The sequence below is a fragment of the Chelonia mydas genome, chromosome 7 (assembly GCF_015237465.2).
Source record: "Chelonia mydas isolate rCheMyd1 chromosome 7, rCheMyd1.pri.v2, whole genome shotgun sequence".
NCBI lineage: Eukaryota > Metazoa > Chordata > Testudines > Cheloniidae > Chelonia > Chelonia mydas.
In genome coordinates this window covers 42,622,226-42,640,841 of record NC_057853.1, presented here as the reverse complement: position 1 = coordinate 42,640,841, position 18,616 = coordinate 42,622,226, and the positions used below count along the sequence as shown (strand labels likewise).

At 43.0% G+C, this 18,616-nt stretch overlaps 1 protein-coding gene across 7 annotated transcripts in view; it reads left to right on the top strand.

The window, feature by feature from the left end:
- Positions 1 to 18,616, top strand: part of STAB1 (stabilin 1) — a 98,648-nt gene that overhangs the window by 42,124 nt on the left and 37,908 nt on the right. For 6 of the 7 annotated variants that reach the window (XR_006292503.1, XR_005226156.2, XM_043552237.1 and 3 more), the window contains 13 exons: positions 1,480 to 1,638; positions 3,816 to 3,911; positions 4,364 to 4,459; positions 5,891 to 5,938; positions 7,241 to 7,371; positions 9,260 to 9,371; positions 9,592 to 9,669; positions 10,054 to 10,155; positions 10,911 to 11,018; positions 11,797 to 11,928; positions 14,562 to 14,690; positions 15,296 to 15,352; positions 17,093 to 17,188. Coding sequence is in view for 5 of the 7 variants with exons in the window: in XM_043552237.1 (XP_043408172.1) it covers positions 1,480 to 1,638; positions 3,816 to 3,911; positions 4,364 to 4,459; positions 5,891 to 5,938; positions 7,241 to 7,371; positions 9,260 to 9,371; positions 9,592 to 9,669; positions 10,054 to 10,155; positions 10,911 to 11,018; positions 11,797 to 11,928; positions 14,562 to 14,690; positions 15,296 to 15,352; positions 17,093 to 17,188 (1,344 nt within the window). In the remaining 2 variants the exon portion in view is untranslated. The remainder of the gene's footprint in view (positions 1 to 1,479; positions 1,639 to 3,815; positions 3,912 to 4,363; positions 4,460 to 5,890; positions 5,939 to 7,240; positions 7,372 to 9,259; positions 9,372 to 9,591; positions 9,670 to 10,053; positions 10,156 to 10,910; positions 11,019 to 11,796; positions 11,929 to 14,561; positions 14,691 to 15,295; positions 15,353 to 17,092; positions 17,189 to 18,616) is intronic. The other variant, XM_037904336.2, reaches the window with a different exon arrangement.

Here is an 18,616-nt window from a genome sequence, read left to right as displayed (position 1 = left end):
TATCTATGAGCTCTTTTGCCTATATCAGGCTGGAATGTCCTGGTGAGATCTTCCTTTCCCTTATGGAAAAATCCTATTTAATTCAATAGTGAATAATTGTCCCTGGTATAGAATTCTGTAGGATGGTTCAGAACACCTATAGAAAGGGTCTCATTCTCTATGAAATCAGATGTAATTTTAGAGTAATTGTCTATAGAACCCTTTTGGTTTCATCCCTGTTAGTACAAATCTATAGGATTTCTCCATGGATTTTTCTCTCCCCACCCTGACTTTGGAACAATTAGAGTCAGGTCCCAGAGAATCCATCCCAGGTTTTATGCAAGACCTAGTGTATGGAGACAGTAAAAACAGACCGATATTTTCACCCACGCCCTGAATCTGAGCCTTTTGGAGAGGTTGAAAAGTCTGCATTCCACGGATCTAAAAGAAGCCAGAAGTGGAAATGCCATAATATCATGAGGGAGTTCCTCCTGCATCATTGCCAGCCCAATGCGAAGTGCATGAAATCTAACAAGAGCACCTGTTCTCATAAGATTCACAACCCAATTTTGCAAAACTAAAGATCTGGATGGTTTGAGCAAGAATCTGTTTAATTGTTCATTCAAAGGTGTTCAGATACTGCAGTGATGGGGACTATCTAAATATCTAGATAGAAACCCACACTTCTGAGATTTGCCCATGGTTACACGTTAGGGTGGTGAAGTGGATGGGTGCAGAAGGAATTGCAACGGATTAAGAGGCTTTTTCCAAAACTATACCAAGTCTTTCTGCCTCTCTTCCAGTTGGTTTTTAATCAGTATTATTTTAGAAACCAAGGTTATTTTGCCTTGTTTTGGGAACCAGTCAGCTGCTATTTCCCATGGGTAACTGGGTGGTATCAGAGCAGGTGAGAGAGGTATTCCAAGACCCATTCATCTGTTACAGGGACTGTTTGTTATTATTTTTTGTAATCTACTGATGAATAGCGCTATATAACAGCCGGATATTATGATGGTGCCGTTACACATCTGCAGCCTCCTGGGATTTTGCAGCAGTAGGTGTAATGCTGCCCTGTGGCTGGGTCATTGGCAGTGGGTTTGAACTTGGGTCCTCTGGATCTTAAATACGTGACTGCTACTGCTTGAGCCAGGGCTTTAATAGAGTCCTCAACCTCTGTCTGTGCTCAGCCACCACTAGACAGGGAGAGAGCACCACACAGACTGTTTACTCAGTGCTTCACAGCAACATCAGGGATAAAATTCTCATCCTCCTCCAGAACCTGTCTCCTACTGCTTGAGCTCACGGTGAATTTCTGTTAGCAGTGTAGGGCCTATGACACACAGCTGAGCAGTTCTGATTCTACCCAATTGGGGGATACTGTTAAACATGTGCATTAGCCAGTTAATTATATTACTTCCTGGGAAGGTTTCTCATCCTCAGTGGTTTTATTTTAATTTGTTTTAATTTGAGTTTAATTTGCTTTTCTCCCCTCCCCCACAGGCCATATGTACCAGTACAGGCCCTGGTACTGCCACGTGTCAGTGTAACAAGGGCTGGACTGGGGATGGCAAAGCCTGTGTTGCTATAGATAACTGTGTGCTGGAGACCAGAGGGGGCTGCCACATGAATGCAGACTGCAGCTTTGTTGGACCTGGGCAGGTATATTCAGCATTAACTGGTCCATCGCTGAGATTTATGGACACTTGCTATGTACACAACACTGTAGCCGTCTGAAATTCTAGGAGCAGCAATTTTTGTTGCTTCAGGAACGTCAGCAGCAAGGCCTACTCGACTGGTGTTTCTGAAAGAAATTGGTTTCCATTAAATCAGCAAAATTTAGTCCTTATATAGTAAGTTTCAATGAAATACTAGTAACCAATAAAAACCTGAGAATTCTTTGAATAGCAAGGACTTAGTTTAATAACTTTTTTTTATTTAAAGCGCTCCCCACAGACACCTCTCTAGCAATCTTTCCCCATACACAATATTGCACAACTAGTCAAGGGCATTATGGGGGTAGCTCATTCTCCTGAAGCATCAAGTGTAGGCCACTGCCAGAAGCACAGCTTCATGAGCTGTTGGTCTTTCCTGCCACAGGGAGTTCTGGGTTCCTGTGTCCTGTAGGTTCTGGTTTCAAACAACTGATATGTGGAGGTAGGTTTGGGGAGTGTTAAAATATAAAATAAATACATCAAATAGCCACAGCAGTTAAAGTAGCCATCCATTTGGGCAATTTTCTGTCTCTAACTATCTTCAAAGTAGGAAGGCCCTTAGTTTGGCCTGTATTTTTTTCTCATCTGTTTGCAGAATCCATGGTAGTCTTTTAATTTCTTTTTAATTAAAATAAGAGTTAGTAAATCAGCATTCCTGAGTCTGACAGGATCCTCGGGGTCCAGTCTGGAATGATGCTATTCTAGTGATAAACAGCAAACCCCTCTAGATGCTGTGATCACTCAGCCACCAGCATACAGAGACACACTCAGCTAAATTGCATGAATGCGCTCTAAGCCACGCATGAACTATGCACAAGGAAACACCAGAAAATCTCCCAAGCCCCTAGCCTTGCACCCCAGAAATATACAGCCTTTTACACTGCTCAAGAATAGACCGCCTCTTGAACAATGCAAGCTCATTAATCAGTTCACCATTTTGTCAAAGGATGGGGGACACGTACCAGGCTTCGTATTCTGAGCAGATTCCCCAAGCATTTTAGACAAACTCACTGGTAAAACTAAAACATTAAAATAAGCTTAGTAACTACAGAAAGATAGATTTTTAAGTGATTATAAGTGGTAGACATATAGAACAAAGGTGGTTACCTAAGAAATAAAAGTAAAATCACAGTCTAAATTCTAAATTTTGTCAGACCAAGCAAGAGTTGAATCAAACAGCTTTTCTCACAGCACTGGATGTTGCAGATAAGTTACAGTTCCTAATACACAGGCTGAATTTCCTTGTCAGCCTGGGACCAGTCTCCTCAGTTCAAAGTCTGTCTTCCCAGTAGTGTTGTTGTCTTCAGTGTAGGTCAGGTAGGAGAGAGATGGTCTAGTGATGCCACTGTCCCTTATTTTCTACTCTCAATTCATGTCCCATGAAAGATTCTGGTCCAGACATGTCCTGGTAGGCCTTGCTGAGTCAAGAGTTGAGCAATCCCCATTGTGTGGTGTTTGTGTAACTGAGTCATAGAGTTGAGCAATCCTCATTGTGTGGTGCTTGCACAACTGTGTCTCACAGAATTGTAAATCTCTTGTTTGCAATTCCCCTGCTGGTCAATGGCTCGTAATGGTCACTTAACGTACGTTTGGGTGTGGGTCACCACCTTTGTTGTCACTTGAGAGCTAGCAGTGGGCGTCTCCCAAACTCGCAGCATATTTCAATAACAACTGTACAGCAAAATCTCATCTTTGTGTACAATGATACACACATTTTGACAGAACAGTGAATTTCAGCAAGGCATGCTTTGTATGAAATGCCACCACCATATACCAGTGATAAATATGGGGGTTACGTTGTGATACTTTGAGGTACAGTGTGTCACACTGAGAGACCCTACAATAACAAACTAGTGCATGCCGGAATGCTTTATATTCATGAGCAACCCTACCATAACAAACCAGCGTGTGCTCCGTAACAGAGGGAAACACCCTGGTAAAGAAATATTTCCATTTCAAACTTTCCAGGGACTGTTCACAACCCTGAGAAGAAAATCATTTTAAAAATTAACTTAAAAGTAGACCTTGACCCAGACTCATTGAAAGAGGGATGGCATTAGTTGTGCAGTTGGGACACTCTGATAGGTCCGTAGTGAAGCTCCTCCCTCTCTCTTCTACTTTCAGAGCAAGTGTATGTGCAAGAGGGGCTATGCTGGTGATGGCTATAACTGCGACCCCATTAATCCTTGCAAGCTGGACAATGGTGGCTGCCATGATTTGGTGAGTAGCTGGAGAATTCTCCAAAATCCTTCATGGGAGAGAATGTCGGGCCAGATCCTCAGTGGATGTATTTCGGTGTAGCGCCACCGACTGCAATGGAGCTATGTTGATTTACACCCACTGATAATCTGACCTAATCCGTCTGTCTTTGTTGTGCAATAATCACATCTACCTGTGATGAAGCGTCAAGGCTTTGTGGCCATTCGTTTTTCTTGTTTGTTCACACTCCCGTGTTTCACGAGGCTGTGCTAGAAGGTGGGGGGGGGGGGGATAGTTCTTAGGTGTACAGTGAAAATACACTATTTCAGCATACAGGACCATGAGAGGAAGGATGGCATTGTAGTTAATGCCCTATCCTGGGATTTGGGAGGCTGGAGATCAGTTCCCACATTTGCCACAGGGTTCCTGTCTGTTTGATTACACAGTAATCCTTCGTTTTCTTGTCCTCACAGGCTGCGTGCAAGCCTCTTGGAGGAGGGGAGAGGTCCTGTGCTTGCGCTCCCGGTTACATGGGAGATGGATTTACATGTTATGGAGATGTATTAAAGGTAGGGAGAAAATGAACATTATTCTCTTTTAATACAAAGAACAAGGGTTTTTTGCAGTAGCTGACTGGCTCATGCTAAAATCTGCAGGTGACGACAGCTGACGGTTTGAATCATAGAATTATAGAACCGGAAGGGACCTTGAGAGGTCATCTAGTCCAGTCCCCTGCACTCAAGGCAGGACTAAGTATTATCTAGACCATTCCTGACAGGTGTTTGTCTAACTTGTCTCCAATGAAGGAGATTCCACAACCTCCCTAAGCAATTTATGTATGTACCAATGATACATGTTGATTCTGGACTTGATTATTAGAGGTTAAATATACATAATTTTACTAACAGTTGCTACTTCTTGAAGTATGTATAAAGTACTTCATTCAAAAACAAAATAATTAAAACCTATGTCAGTGTATGCTTCAGTAATGCTATCAATCCTTTGCCAATTTTCCATCCTGATTGATATGTTGAACTGTCCAGTTTGAAACTTCAGCATCAACTTGAAAAAAATCCATACGTCTGTTTGAGTTGTGTCCCATGAATTAGAGAAAAGGGAAGCGGGGAATAGTTTGATCCCTGCTGTATTATTATTGTTCAAGATGTAGTGACAGCTCTCTTGATTTACTGAAGAGTATTGCTGTAGGATACCACCCTCTGCTTTTCCATCAAAATAGTTACAGTTCCCAGGAACCCATGTTGGTCGATGCTAGTTAAGCAGGGTTCCCCATACACTTACATACAAAGTGAAAAGTCAGACAGCAACTAAAAAAGGGACAAATCTACACAGAGAACATACTTTCCCTCTCTCCTGCAAGGGGGGGTTGAGAATTCATGGTCTAACAGGGTCCCTGCCCATGCTTTCCCCCCTCTAGAGTACCTCATCTGACTCTTCTTACCATAGTCCGCATGGCAATCTGATGTATTTCCCCCTTTCCCTGGGAAGAGCATTAGTATGTAGGCCCAAGTTATAATGTAAACTACCAACAACAATTTCTGACTTGTGCCCTAGGTGTGTGATGTTGCAGAGCTCATATGCATCCTTCATTAATTAGAGAGGAGCCTAAGATCTGACTTGAACTTTGGGGAAGTTCTGATTCGGGTCTGGTTCTGAACTCTGTGCCCCATCTGAGTAGTTAGAAAAGGCAAAGGTTGTCAAGGAATTAATCACCTTAAACTTGAGATTAGATAAACTTGCAATACTTTGCCAATTATAAAAAAAAAAAAATCAAGAGTTTAGATCCAGCTCTCTGACTTTGGAACACACCTTTGTGAGTGACGCATGGCTTCTGAAAGTTCTGTGTAGGCAGGCGGTAAGCACTTGACTCAGCCAAGTTTGCTGTGTTTGAAACTTGAAATAACAAGGATCACAGGACCACCCTTCCCTCCCCCTGCTTCATCCCTCCCTACTAATCTTGGTGTTGCTTTCTCTTTTGGAAGGAGCTGGCCAGGAATTCCCACTTTGCAGGCTTCTATGAGTGGATTAAGGTAAAAAATGCTGCCTGACGCAATTACAAGTGTTTTTGTAAAATATAAATTGTAAAAAAAAAAAAAAAAAAAAGCAAAGATCAAAGATGCTGTTTTTAAATCTGCTGTTAAGAGGCAATTTTCCTTTGCATGCATTTAAAAAAAGGGGGGGGCAAATCAAGCTGAACTTGCTAATGCATGGTACATTAATCAAACAATCCCCACCTTTAGCTCTGGAAATGGTGGAATTTTTAAAATTACTGTGTATTTTAAAGTTTCAAATTAGTTGAGACAGTTTTATAGATTGTTCTAAATGGTTTGATTGATTGCATTTAGCTATGTTTTTAATAGCACCATGTGAAAGGTCAGTGAGGACCAGGCATGTACCCTCTTAAGTTCTCAGCATGATTTTATTACATACATCTGAGTGGTGAGTCACATGGCTAACTGCATGCACTGAGACACCTGTTCCAGAGACTGTAACTGTGGACCCATTGGCTCGTGTGGCGTGTTTTAGGGACCATGCTTCTCACTCTGGAAGAAACTGAGACCATCACATACTTGACCTTCATACCATATATTGCTGCTAACTCATGGCTCTTGTAAAGTAGCTGACTGCCTTGGGTGAAAGACAGAGACAAAAAAGTCATGGGACTAATATACAAATAGCGACCCTTCAAAAGTAAGAGTAAAGTTAAAAATTCGGGTAGCTCTTACTTTCCCTTTCTTGTTACTGTCTTCTGTTCCCATTGGAACGGGGGGTAAGCACTTCATGGAATGGAGTTGGCCACTGGAAAAGTTCTCCAATATATGGGGCTAAATTTACAAGCAGGCACAACACCCATTCCATCAGTTACATCTGCATTTGCCAGATCATATTTGGTCCTTAGTCCAAATCTGGCCTTGGGTGTTCAAAGGCATTTACTGACTCAAGTGAATGTGCTCCTATTGGAACCATTTTTGAATAAAGTGACCTTTGGCACTGGCAATATAAAAAATATTAAGAACTTTCTCCTTCAGCAGCACCTGTTCTGGGGTTTGTTCCTTGAAGCTGCAGATTTCCTAGGTTCAGCATCCAGCAAATTAAGGTTGGACTGCTGTGGAAAAATTTTCCATGGCATTTGCTGACTCCCACCAGAACTTATTTCCCAGTGACCATCCCAACCACCAGCACGGCTCTGGGTACATCTGAATTTAAGCTTTAGTTCCACACACTAATCTTACATGCAGTGGGAGTGGGATCATAGCTACAAACATTTGTACTGCGCTGTAGGTGTAGCACTGACTTGTTTTATTTGTGCATCTACTTGCTCTGGACGACAGAAGTCTCTCTTCAGCATCCCGGCAGGAGTCAATGTCACTGTTTTGGTGCCCTCAGAAGCCGCCATCAGAAACCTGAGCCAGGCCGAAAAAGATTTCTGGCTGAAGCCCTATACGCTGCCATTTTTAGTCAGGTATCGTTGCACTGTTACCATGCTCTTTAATTCAAAACAGCCCTAACTGAGGGCTGGAGATTGGCGTTCTCTCCGTATCAGTAGAAAGAAAACCATCACAGGGTAAAAACATAGCAGAGGTGAAACATCCAGCTGATGAAGTGTTTATTGGATGATTCAAACATAACAGAGGTTAGAAGATACAATGAAGGTTTATTAATTGCATATTAAAGGCAGGATGTTTCTCCCAGCCATGATGCAGAAGCAGCCCCACAGTGGGAGAAGGAACAGGGAATTCTCTCTGCATGCTGCTCTTTCTGCATAGAACATCTGGCCATACAGAAGATGTGAGAGGAGCATGAAGCCTGCAGCTCTCTTACTTATCCACATCTTCTGGGGAGGGAAGGCAGATGGTGACCCACAGAAATCTGGAGTTGGGCCCAGGGAAGATTAGTGGGATCAAAAAGGGGAGGGGGTGTGAATGCTGGCTGGGGAATATGGAACTGGTCAGGCTGGTGGGCAGGACGGAAGAGCTAAGGTCAGAGTTGTGACTGGTATTGAGGAGCAGGCAGATGATGGGAGGAGTTTTTAAAGCAGAGGGGAGATGGAGAAAGTACTGAACTTGTGAGGAGAGGCAGCTTGGCTGAGTTGGTGCTGGAGGTGATGGTACACAGAAGTTGCTGCAGCTAGAACTGGGAGGGATCAAAGGTAGCTCAAACCTGATGTTGCTGATGGAGAAGGGGAGAAATCTGGCATCTTCTTCCTTTTCAGAAGTGCAGGTGAGAAATGTGCATTAATGCCCCCCTATAATACTGGCTGCTGAGATTCACTATTGCAGCCAATTGCCTGGAAGTGTGGAGTGACCACCAAGTCCTCTGCTTTCCACTGTGCAGGGCTCAATCTCCCTGTCCCCTTCACACCTACCCCAGCAGAACTGGAGCAGAGGAGTCCTGACTCTGTCCTCAGCCAGAGTACCAGGCTGTCTAGCTTAAGGGAAAAACAGAGCACCATCTGCCCCACATCCTGGGCTCCTCTTCCCCCTCCTTACCACACAGCAACCACTGGGCTGTGTCCATCCAGTGTTCATCCTCCTATCCATGCTCCCCTCAGTGTGGCTGCTGGGCTCATGCATCCTCATATCTGGTCCCAGTCAACTTTTGTATGTGGTTGCACCTATGCACGAGGTAGAAGGAAGGAGCATTTTGCCCAATGGGCCAATTTCTGGGGCCTCCTACAAAGCTAGAGTAAACTGGCCTTTCATGGGCAAACTACACCAGGGTTAGGGAAGGACCACACATACTTATGAAGGCCAGATGTAGAGCAGCCGCTCGATGGCTGCAAATACAGCTCACTGGCTGTATAGCAGTTGCAAGGCTGCATGGTGTATCTGTGTAGTTCATTGCCAGAAGTTTGGGTTTGGGGCAGATGTTTGCATTAGCTTTTATTGTATTCAACCCATTTCAGCTATCCCTAGTTGAAATGTCTCATTGAGGGACTTTGTGTTGTGGAGAGCTTAGGGACCAGGAGGGGAGGAGCTAGAGTACATGAGTTAACGTGAGCACTGGTTCAATATCAGGATTAAACTCCCTGCAGAGATGAACTTTAGATAGCGCCTACATCTTGTTGCAGAAATATCGAATCCTGGAAACACCTAAGGCTATACTGCTATAAACACCTGCTATACTTTCAGATTAGCTTGAGTGATAGAGGGCTGCATGTTGTCAGTTGTCATCACCATACCAAGGGATTAATGCACATAATGACGTGGATATTGAGAGGAGGCCAGGCCCAGGGTTGTGGAGAGCAAGCTACATGATCAGACGGCAGCCAAGATAAGCCAGTCTACTTCAGAGGTCTGTGTTATAAAACGTGCTCTCAATTCTTCTTTGCATGCACCTGTCACCTACAGGGCCCATTTTCTCCAAGGTTCCTTCACCAGTGAGAAGCTCAAAGAGTACAAGGGTGAGGAGTTACCCACTCTCAATCCACGGACCAGATGGGAGATAACCAACAGCAGTGGCGTAAGGGCTTTTTAATTGATGTCTGTATATTGGTAGCAAATTAAACAACACATTTAGGGATATACTGTGCTGCAGGAGCCATTGGTGAGGACAATGCCATTAAATTCCTGATGTATCATATAAGTCTAAGGTGCTGCAGGGGGCCTTGGACACAGATTGTTTTGTTTCAGGCCCTCAGTGACCTACAATGTTCTCATGTTTTCCTCTTGTTATTTTTCAGGCTATAACCATTCAGAATGCAATCATTGTAGTAGCTGACATTCCTGCTATTAATGGCACTATTTATATCCTAAATAAGGTAAATCAGTAAGAACAATGTCTGGAAATACTAGGTTATATTGATGTAACACATTGGTTTTCTGTTGTTTATGGAGGTGTGGGGGGATTCAAACAGGATCCAAGTAGAAGCATATAGACAAAAGTAGATCTGGATATTCAGAACTCATTCCAGATGCTGCTTGTGCAGCAGCATTTATATTTAAATCACTGCCCTCAAACTGTGTAGAAGAGTCCAATACTTGGCTTTTCAAGAAAAGAGTCAAGGCCTGTCCATTTTGGGAGCAGAACCACACTAACTACAACCATGCGTAATTATTTTCATTGTAGGGCAGGATTGCCGTGTGCTTTTCCCAAGCAGTCTCTGACCTGTGGTCAAGCTCATCTTTGTCTTTCTTGCGCTCAGGTTTTGTTACCACCTTTAGGAGATATCCCACCAAGTCGCCCCGGTCTGCAGCAACAGCTTGATATGGTCCCCGCATTTACTCTGTTCAAGGAGTTGTTACTGGTAAGCAATTGTTTGGATTCTATTGACTACTAAGTGTAGGAAGCTTTTTTGATAGTATGAAGCCACTGAACCAGCCTAACATTAGACCCAAGCCTGCATGGACAGCCAAGGAAAATCATGGTGATTTTTGTGGTGCTCCCAGGCTATGTTTTGGGACTAGGACACATTTATAAAGCTGGCTAGCCAGCCTCCCAAAGAAATGAATAACTCCCACAGGGGATCAGACCTCACAGAAATAGAACAAGCCACACCTAATGAAAACTCCTGTTTTAGCTATAAAGCCTCTTTGGAATGGTTAGTTTCTTTGGGAGGTATGGTAGACATTTTTTTAAATTTTAGCAACTTATTAAAATCATGGACTGGATCTGTAAGACCTTTTGTGTGTTTGTGCGCGCGCACATGTACACACCTCAGAATGATGATAAATACTAGAGATGATGCTCAAGCAGGGGACTCGTAGATACACACTGTAAATATGAGAGAGGCCCATTTATCCAAGAAGCTGGGCCAGCATCAGCCAAGCAAGACTTTGGCAGGGTGGATTGCTGCTGTTTCCCATGACTGTCCTGGAAGTCGCCTTACATCTCATCCAGTTTTAAATCATTTCTATTGGAGTTCTTGCCCCAAGCCTCCACCTCCCTAGCTGATAGTCATATTTTATCTTTTTTCATTTGTTTTGGGTTTCTTATTTACCTCTCGTGCTCTTTTAAATAAAACTAGTTCACTCACTAATATCCCTGTTTTGCAACTTTTAGCAGTACCAGCTGATTGGAAAAATTGAGTCCTCTGAAAAATATACCATTTTTGTCCCAGGAAACAATTCAATTGAGGAATATTGCCACGCTTCCAACATTACCCAACTGGTAAGATCACTGTTTGTTTACAGTCTGACTATGTGTGGTAGTTATCAATTACGGGGGCCATATTATACCATCAGACTTTAGATCTGAGTCCCTAATGAGGAATTCTGCCTATAATTGTTTTAGTGTATAGAATAGCCAGGAGAAGTCATGTTTCCATACTGTTAACCGTCACCTGCTGAGCTTGATTCTGGACTCCAGCAGCTGCAGCTGGAGAAAGGGCTCTCTGGGATCAGGAAGGGTAATGACAGGGAAGAACAGCAGAAAGAAGAGGAGGCATGGGAGTGGGTGGAGTTGGGGGGGGAAGATGTCTGACATTAGGAAGCATGGCAGGAAGGTGTCTCTGCAAGGGGGAGTGAAAGGAAGAGGTTCTCTGGGCTTGGCAATGGAGACAGGTGAAGCAGCATATAAGGAATTTGCCAGACCATATTTAAAATGGCCACTGCTATACAGTGTTGGCCATTTTCAATATCTGGACTCCTTACTTTTAAAATTAGATTTGTATGTAGGCAGATCCAGCAAAATGTCCAAACTCATGGACAGTGCTTATGATTCAGGTAATTGTCCAATCCCTTAAAGAGACTTCCTAACACCTTTCTGGCTTTTTGAACAAACCCAGTCTTACAGGGTTGTTGGACTTAGTTCTAGAGCTGGTTATGGACATTCCTCAGACTTGTGGACTTAGTTATTTCTACACTGTACTTACCTCTAGCTACCTAATAGCTGTTTATGAAACAATAATAGGCTAAATGTTTTGCTTCCTGCTGGTCTTGAATTCCAGGATAATGACACTGTGCAGTACCATGTTGTACTTGGAGAGAAGCTCTCCTCTACAGACTTGAAAAATGGAGTCCATAAAAGCACAATGTTAGGATTCTCCTACTGGCTAATGTTTTATAAAAACAACAACCAGGTAAGATGGGAGGGTTCTACCTGCTGTTCTAGGATGCCGTTGCACAATTTGTGGGGGAACAGTCAACATGGTTTTTGTAAAGGGAAATCACGCCTCACCAATCTACTAGAATTCTTTGAGGGGGCCAAGAAGCATGTGGACAAGGACGATCCAGTGGATATAGTGTACTTGACATTTTCAGAAAGTCTTTGACAGGGTCCCTCACCGAAGGCTCTTAAGCAAAGTAAGCTGTCATGGGGTAAGAGCGAGGGCCCTCTCGTGGATCGTTAACTGGTTAAAAGATAGGAAACAAAGGGTAGTGATAAATTACCAGTTTCCAGAATGGAGAGAGGTAACTAGTGGTGTCCCCCAGAGGTCTGTGCTGGGACCAGTACTGTTCAACATACTCATAAATTATCTGGAAAAGGGGGTAAACAGTGAGGTGGTAAAATCTGCAGATGATACAAAACTACTCAAGATAGTTAAGTCCCAGGCAGACTGCTAAGAGTTACAAAGGGATCTCACAAAACTGAATGATGGGGCAACAAAATGGCAGATGAAATTCCATGCTGATACATGCAAAGTAATGCACATTGGAAAACATAATCCCAACTATACCTATAGAATGATGGGGTCTAAATTAGCTGTTACCACTCAAGAAAGAGATCTTGGAGTCACTGTGGATAGTTCTCTGAAAACATCCACTCAATGTGCAGTGGCAGTGAAAAAAGCTAATAGAATGTTGGGAATCATTAGGAAAGGGATAGAGAATAAGACCCAAAATATGATAATGCCACTATATAAGTCCATGGTAGGCCCACATCTTGAATACTGCATGCAGATGTGGTTGCCCCATCTTAAAAAAGATATATTGGAATTGGAAAAGGTACAAAAAAGGGCAACAAACATGATTAGGGGTATGGAACAGTTTCCGTATGAGGAGAGATTAATAAAACTGGGACCTTTCACCTTGGAAAAGAGATGACTGAGGGGAGATATGATAGAGGTCTGTAAAACCATGACTGGTAAGGAGAAAGTAAATAAGGAAGTGTTATTTACTCCCATAACCCAGGAACTAGGGGTCACCCAGTGAAATTAATAAGCATCAGGTTTAAAACAAACAAAAGGAAGTATTTCTTCATACAATGGCTATTAGCCAGGATGATCAGGGATGCAAAACCATGCTCTGAAGTGTCCCTAGCTTCTGTTTGCCAGAAGCTGGGAATGGGTGACGGGATGGATCAATTGATGATTACCTGTTCTGTTCATTGACACTGAAGCACCTGGGGTTGGCCACTGTCGGAAGACAGGATACTGGGCTAGATGGACCATTGGTCTGACCCAGTATGGCCATTCTTATGTTCTTAATTAAAACTTCAGCTGCACTATGATACGTAGGCTTCCATTTCTAGGTCACTGGTTCAAACGTAGTTCAGAATGGTAGTGACCAAAAAGTGCTCCCATCTGAATCAATTGAGAGGCCTGTGTGAAGTGAGTTGCGGGGTTTATTCTGTGTCCAGTGGACTGGCTCTCAGTTCAGTACAGGTGTTCTGATCATTTAAAAAAAAATCATGGCAATTGTGCCCCATCCACACCCTCTTATTGCCTATCTCAGCAGGAAGGCCAGGGGCAGAGTGAGCCATGAAGAATGAATTGTCCTATAAAGCTTGCTCCTCCTTGTTGAGGCCATGGCAGCCATCTCCATGCTGTGCATAGTCATAACAATGTACTCTTAAGTGCCATCAATTCAGCACTCTCTTTTGCAGTTTTTTGAAGAAAAACCAAAATAAAAGAAAAATAATTTCCTAACTAGCTGTAGAAAAAAAGGAAAAAAAAACATTTTGAGATCTATGGATGAAAAACAATATAGAAGAGCTAAGTATTAGTATTCTGAATAATAATCATCGTACAACATTTTCCTGTGGTGGTGTGCTTTTTTCCCCATGCTTTCTGTGAGTCATGAAATCTTCTCTTCTAAAACAGCAAGCAGGGGAGACATATCAGTCAGCTCTCCATCTTTAGAGCAGAAGCAGTCTGTTAGGATAGAATGCTTTCTAATGTAAGTAGATTAATTTGTATTATTCTGGAGGTTATTAGGTGTCCTGTATCTGTAACTACTTCAGTTAATGAGCTTGTCAGAACTAAACTAAACCAAACACGTTTCGGGTCTGCTCAGTTTTTAGCTAGGAGATCTTCGTGGTCAGCCAAGGGACTGCAGCCAGTAGTGATTATTATTCATTAGGTATGATGCTGAGAGTCCCCAGAAGACACATGGGGATGCTATTGATGGCATCCTCTTTTGGATGAGATGTTAAAAAAAAGAGTTCCTCAGCACTTGTCACTGAAGCACTCATGTCACTCTTCATAAGAGTTAGTGCAGTTGACCCCAGTGTTCTGTTTGATTTGCATCTTGGGTAATTATATTCTGTCTACCTTAAAAAAAAATCCACTGTAATTTTTTACTAGAGAAGTTTGTGCATGCAGAATAGCTGAGGCGCAACCACTCCAGTGGTGGATGAGCAAAATATACAGTTTGAAAGCAGCTGGATGCTGTAGGATGAAAGGCCTTTGTTAGTTATATGGTGGCTCTGTTGTTATCTTGGTGGCATCCTAGCTTTCTGATTGTTAACCAAACTGTTTTCTTCTCTTTGCAGACATTTGTAAACAACGTCCTCTTAGATGGTAAATTTTTCGAAACCAAGAATGGGATGTTGATTGGGGTTTCTGGGGTTCTACAGATTCAGAAAAATCGTTGCACTGCCAATACCACAGTGATTCAGAAGGTAATTAGCTTTACATAAAGGTAATCACAGCATCAGAGAGCTCTGATATATAGTCTTCTTAACTCAGTCACATCCTGATGGCCTGAACCAGCTAATCTCAACTATACTTCTGTACAGAGCAGCTGCTCACTATGGGCTTGACACTCACACTGTTGAGCCACCTGCAACTCCAAGGCACTGGGGAGTTGTGGGGGCTCAGCATCTCTTAGGATCGGTCCCTGTACTTTTATATGTAGTTCAATAAACTGCCACATTCACAGACGTAATTCCATACGTTGCTATAGCTGAGAAATTACATTGCATATCCATGGGTGTACTAAGGAGGAGGATTTGTTTCATGTTACATTCTGGCAGCAGTGTTTGTGTTCACAGTTCCATGTTAAAAATAAGACATTGCATGAAACAAACCCATAAGAGCCAGGATTTCGCTACCTGAATCATTATTTGCTCAGTTCATTGTTTTGAGCCAGTGAATTTAACGTCTTGATCCATTGTCCAATGTCCTCTCTCTCTATATGATAATTTGCAGAACACTTTAAAACTAGCATTTGAGTAGGACATTTTTAAAGGGACTGTGTGTGACTTCTCCTGTTTCTTGTCCCTAGTCGAAATGTGCTAAGTGTGACAGAGGGATCAAGTGTCCTTCTGGATCGGTCCTGGCGGTAAGTGTCTGATTCGTTTCACACGCTTGCATGTGGTTTAGGGAAAGCAGCAGTTTTGTTTTCAGCAGTGTGAATTGTGGAGGTAGGTTATGGCAAGCAAGAGGTCAACCCACTATTTGCTCATTCTTCACTTATATTTATTAAAGAAAAAAGAGAGGTGTTTCCTGTCCTCATTGTTCATGCGTAACCACAGATGGGTTGAGGGCAAATGTGGGCTGTTCCAGCTGGAGAATATGGCACCCTGAACCTTCTCATGGAGCCAATAGTCATGCTGTGCTTGAATTGAAGGATCTCTTTAGAACATGCAGTCTAGAGTGGGGAGTCTATTGAGCATGGTCTTAATCCACCACTGTGTTCCCATCTGCCTTTTAGGGAATTAGCTGATCTTTGGGTCTCTGCCAGCTACTTTATTTAGGCTGATTACTGAGGGGCCTTGTGCCAGTGGAAGAGGGAGCTCTGGGAAATCCCGACCCCCCATGTGAGCAGAGGCGGGGATGAGCCACATCCATAGCTCAAATCAGATGCTGCAATGATTAAACCCTGAATACATAGTGGCAGTGGAGTCAGAGAAGAGCCCAGAGCACCTCTGTGAAGGAGGAAAGGCCAGTGGCCAAGTAGAGGCTGGTGGAGAGTGAGATTATTGCCTACATTGGTTGGATGGAGGAATATGGGAGAGAAAGGGGGAGAGGGAGGCAGAGTTTGGGGACATAGAAGGGGGGCTGATGCACTGAAAAGAATATATTTATCTTCAATCGCTCCGAATAGAACAATTTCCCCATTTTTATATCCACACATCCACCCTGCAATGTCTTCCCCTCCCAGTGACTTAGTCTGAAGAAACCCAGTGCAACCATTTAAACTGTGTCCTCCACTTGTGGGGTACACATTGAGACCTTACCTGACATCTTTGGGGAGGGGAGACGGGTTCTGGTGTTGTGAGCTTTCATACACAGCATGTGCCGGGAGAGGGTTACAGTAAGAGAATGCATTTCAGTGTAACCAGCCCTGTATTCATGGCACTTGGGGATGAAATATACAGTTGTGCAGAGGGGCTGGCACAGTGCTTAGGCACTACTAAGTTTCATTTCAGACTTATTTTGAGGGCTTAAGTGGTGAATATTCCTTGTGCTGGCCCTCTGAATGCAGTACATGCCCAAATTCTGGTCTATTTAACCCAGCAGAACCTTTCATTGACTTCAATGGCCATCTCACACAAGTATCAGTGAGTAGGATTTGGCCTGAGATCTCTTGTTTTTCCAATACTGTTGCTAGGGAAAACCAGTTTTTCCAGATTAAACTGTTAGTGAGGGTCACACAGATGGGTTCACTTGCCTCTCTGACTTGCCACTTTGTTTTTCAAAGACTGACAAATGTTTGAAAAATACTCAAGTTCTTCCTGCTGGTGGCGGTACTGCATTACACATTGGTGACGTGTGGCACTATTGGTTTATCTAATTCATTACATACCAAAAAGCATGCCAAGCACTTTCTCTTTTACAGGCAGATGTATTGGTTTTCCAGAGAATAAAACTCCGGATTTTAGTCATCTGGAGTAACTAAACATCAGGGCCTGGGATGCTGGTTTGCTCTCAGCTCTGACATTGTTGAGTTCTCATTGCCTTTCTTACAGACAGGATAAATAGAGTTGTTTTTCTGTTTCACCAGTGCATGGGCTGGCTCTGATATATGCCTGCTTTGATGGGCTGCTGGGTTATAATATTTTTTTAATTGTATCTGCAGGAAACTCCAGAAAAAGGGAAGATGCCACACTGTGCATATAAGTCTGGATTATCAAAAGTAGTTGGTTGTTATTTCACCTGTGTTAAAGTTTCCTTAGTAAGTTCAGATTTTAATGTACATTGACAATAATTTTCAGATTATTGTGAAAGACAAATCTTATGGCATTTTCATACAAGAAGAGGTCTGTGGGCGGGTCCTGAAAAAAACAAACTTGCAGAGATTTCGGTACATTTGGCAGAGTTTTTGTTCCATTGGGGGGTTTTGTAACAGTTTTCCAAATTTTCATGTGTTAATATTACTCCTTTGGACCTGAGAGGCTAGTCAAAGATTGGGGCCCTGTGGATGTTCCAGTTGGGAGCAGAAGTTGAAAGAGTCTAATATTTTCTTTGATGCAGTTTTATTTATATAAAAGGCCTGTGTGTCTGAATGCAAATGGAATCAAAGAGCAGGAAACAGCTTATTTTGCTCACAGCACCAAAATAACTGTCTTCACCTGCACCCTGACCCAAAAACCTCTTCCCAGGTTCATTCAGGGTCAGCCACCATGCTTGGGCTCTCTCCCTCTGTCTGTTCTTGTTTCTTTTCCCTCCCCTACACACATTCCCAGAGCAATACTCAGGAAAAGCTCCCTGGTGGGTTCACACACACCTTTTGTCTTAGGTGGGATTTAAGTTTACAGTTACTTTAGCTGAAGGAGGAGTTCCCACCTACCAGTCTCAATGGGGTTTTAACTCAACCCATAACAAGATTTCACCCAGCCCATAACCATAGTTCTCTAATACATACATTTTGGCAGACTTGTGTGACTAAGCTGACCAATTGAAACTGACAATACAAAAAATGAAAACAAAACAAAAAAAATCCCAATAGGTCCTTTTTGTTTTTCATTTGTTGAAAATTGAAAATTTGTAAACAGAAAAATTTTAAAGTAATTTAAATGATTTTTCAAAAATATTGTTAGAAACATCTTAGATAGAAAAATGTCAGTAATCTCTGGTCTGTGCATGTCTGTTCACTAGATGTATGTGCATGTGTCCAAATTCACACCAGCATCTGGTGCAGGCTTTTGTATAGGGCTCTGAACCATCTGGGAATGGAGGGATTGTGGGCAGTGCAAGGTGTCTGCAACCTCCCTTCCCCATGGCGGGAGGCTACTGGGACCTAGCACAGCCAGGCGGGGCTGGTCCAGGAGGGGCATGGCCACGATAGCCAGGGGACAGAATCATAGAATATCAGGGCTGGAAGGGACCTCAGGAGGTCATCTAGTCCAACCCTCTGCTCAAAGCAGGACCAACTAAATCATCCCAGCCAGGGCTTTGTCAAGCCGGGCCTTAAAAACCTCTAAGGATGGAGATTCCAGCACCTCCCTAGGTAACCCATTCCAGTGCTTCACCACCCTCGTAGTGAAAGTTTTTCCTAATATCCAACCTAAACCTCCCCCACTGCAACTTGAGACTGTTGCTTCTTGTTCTGTCATCTGCCACCACTGAGAACAGCTCCATCCTCTTTGGAACCCCCCTTCAG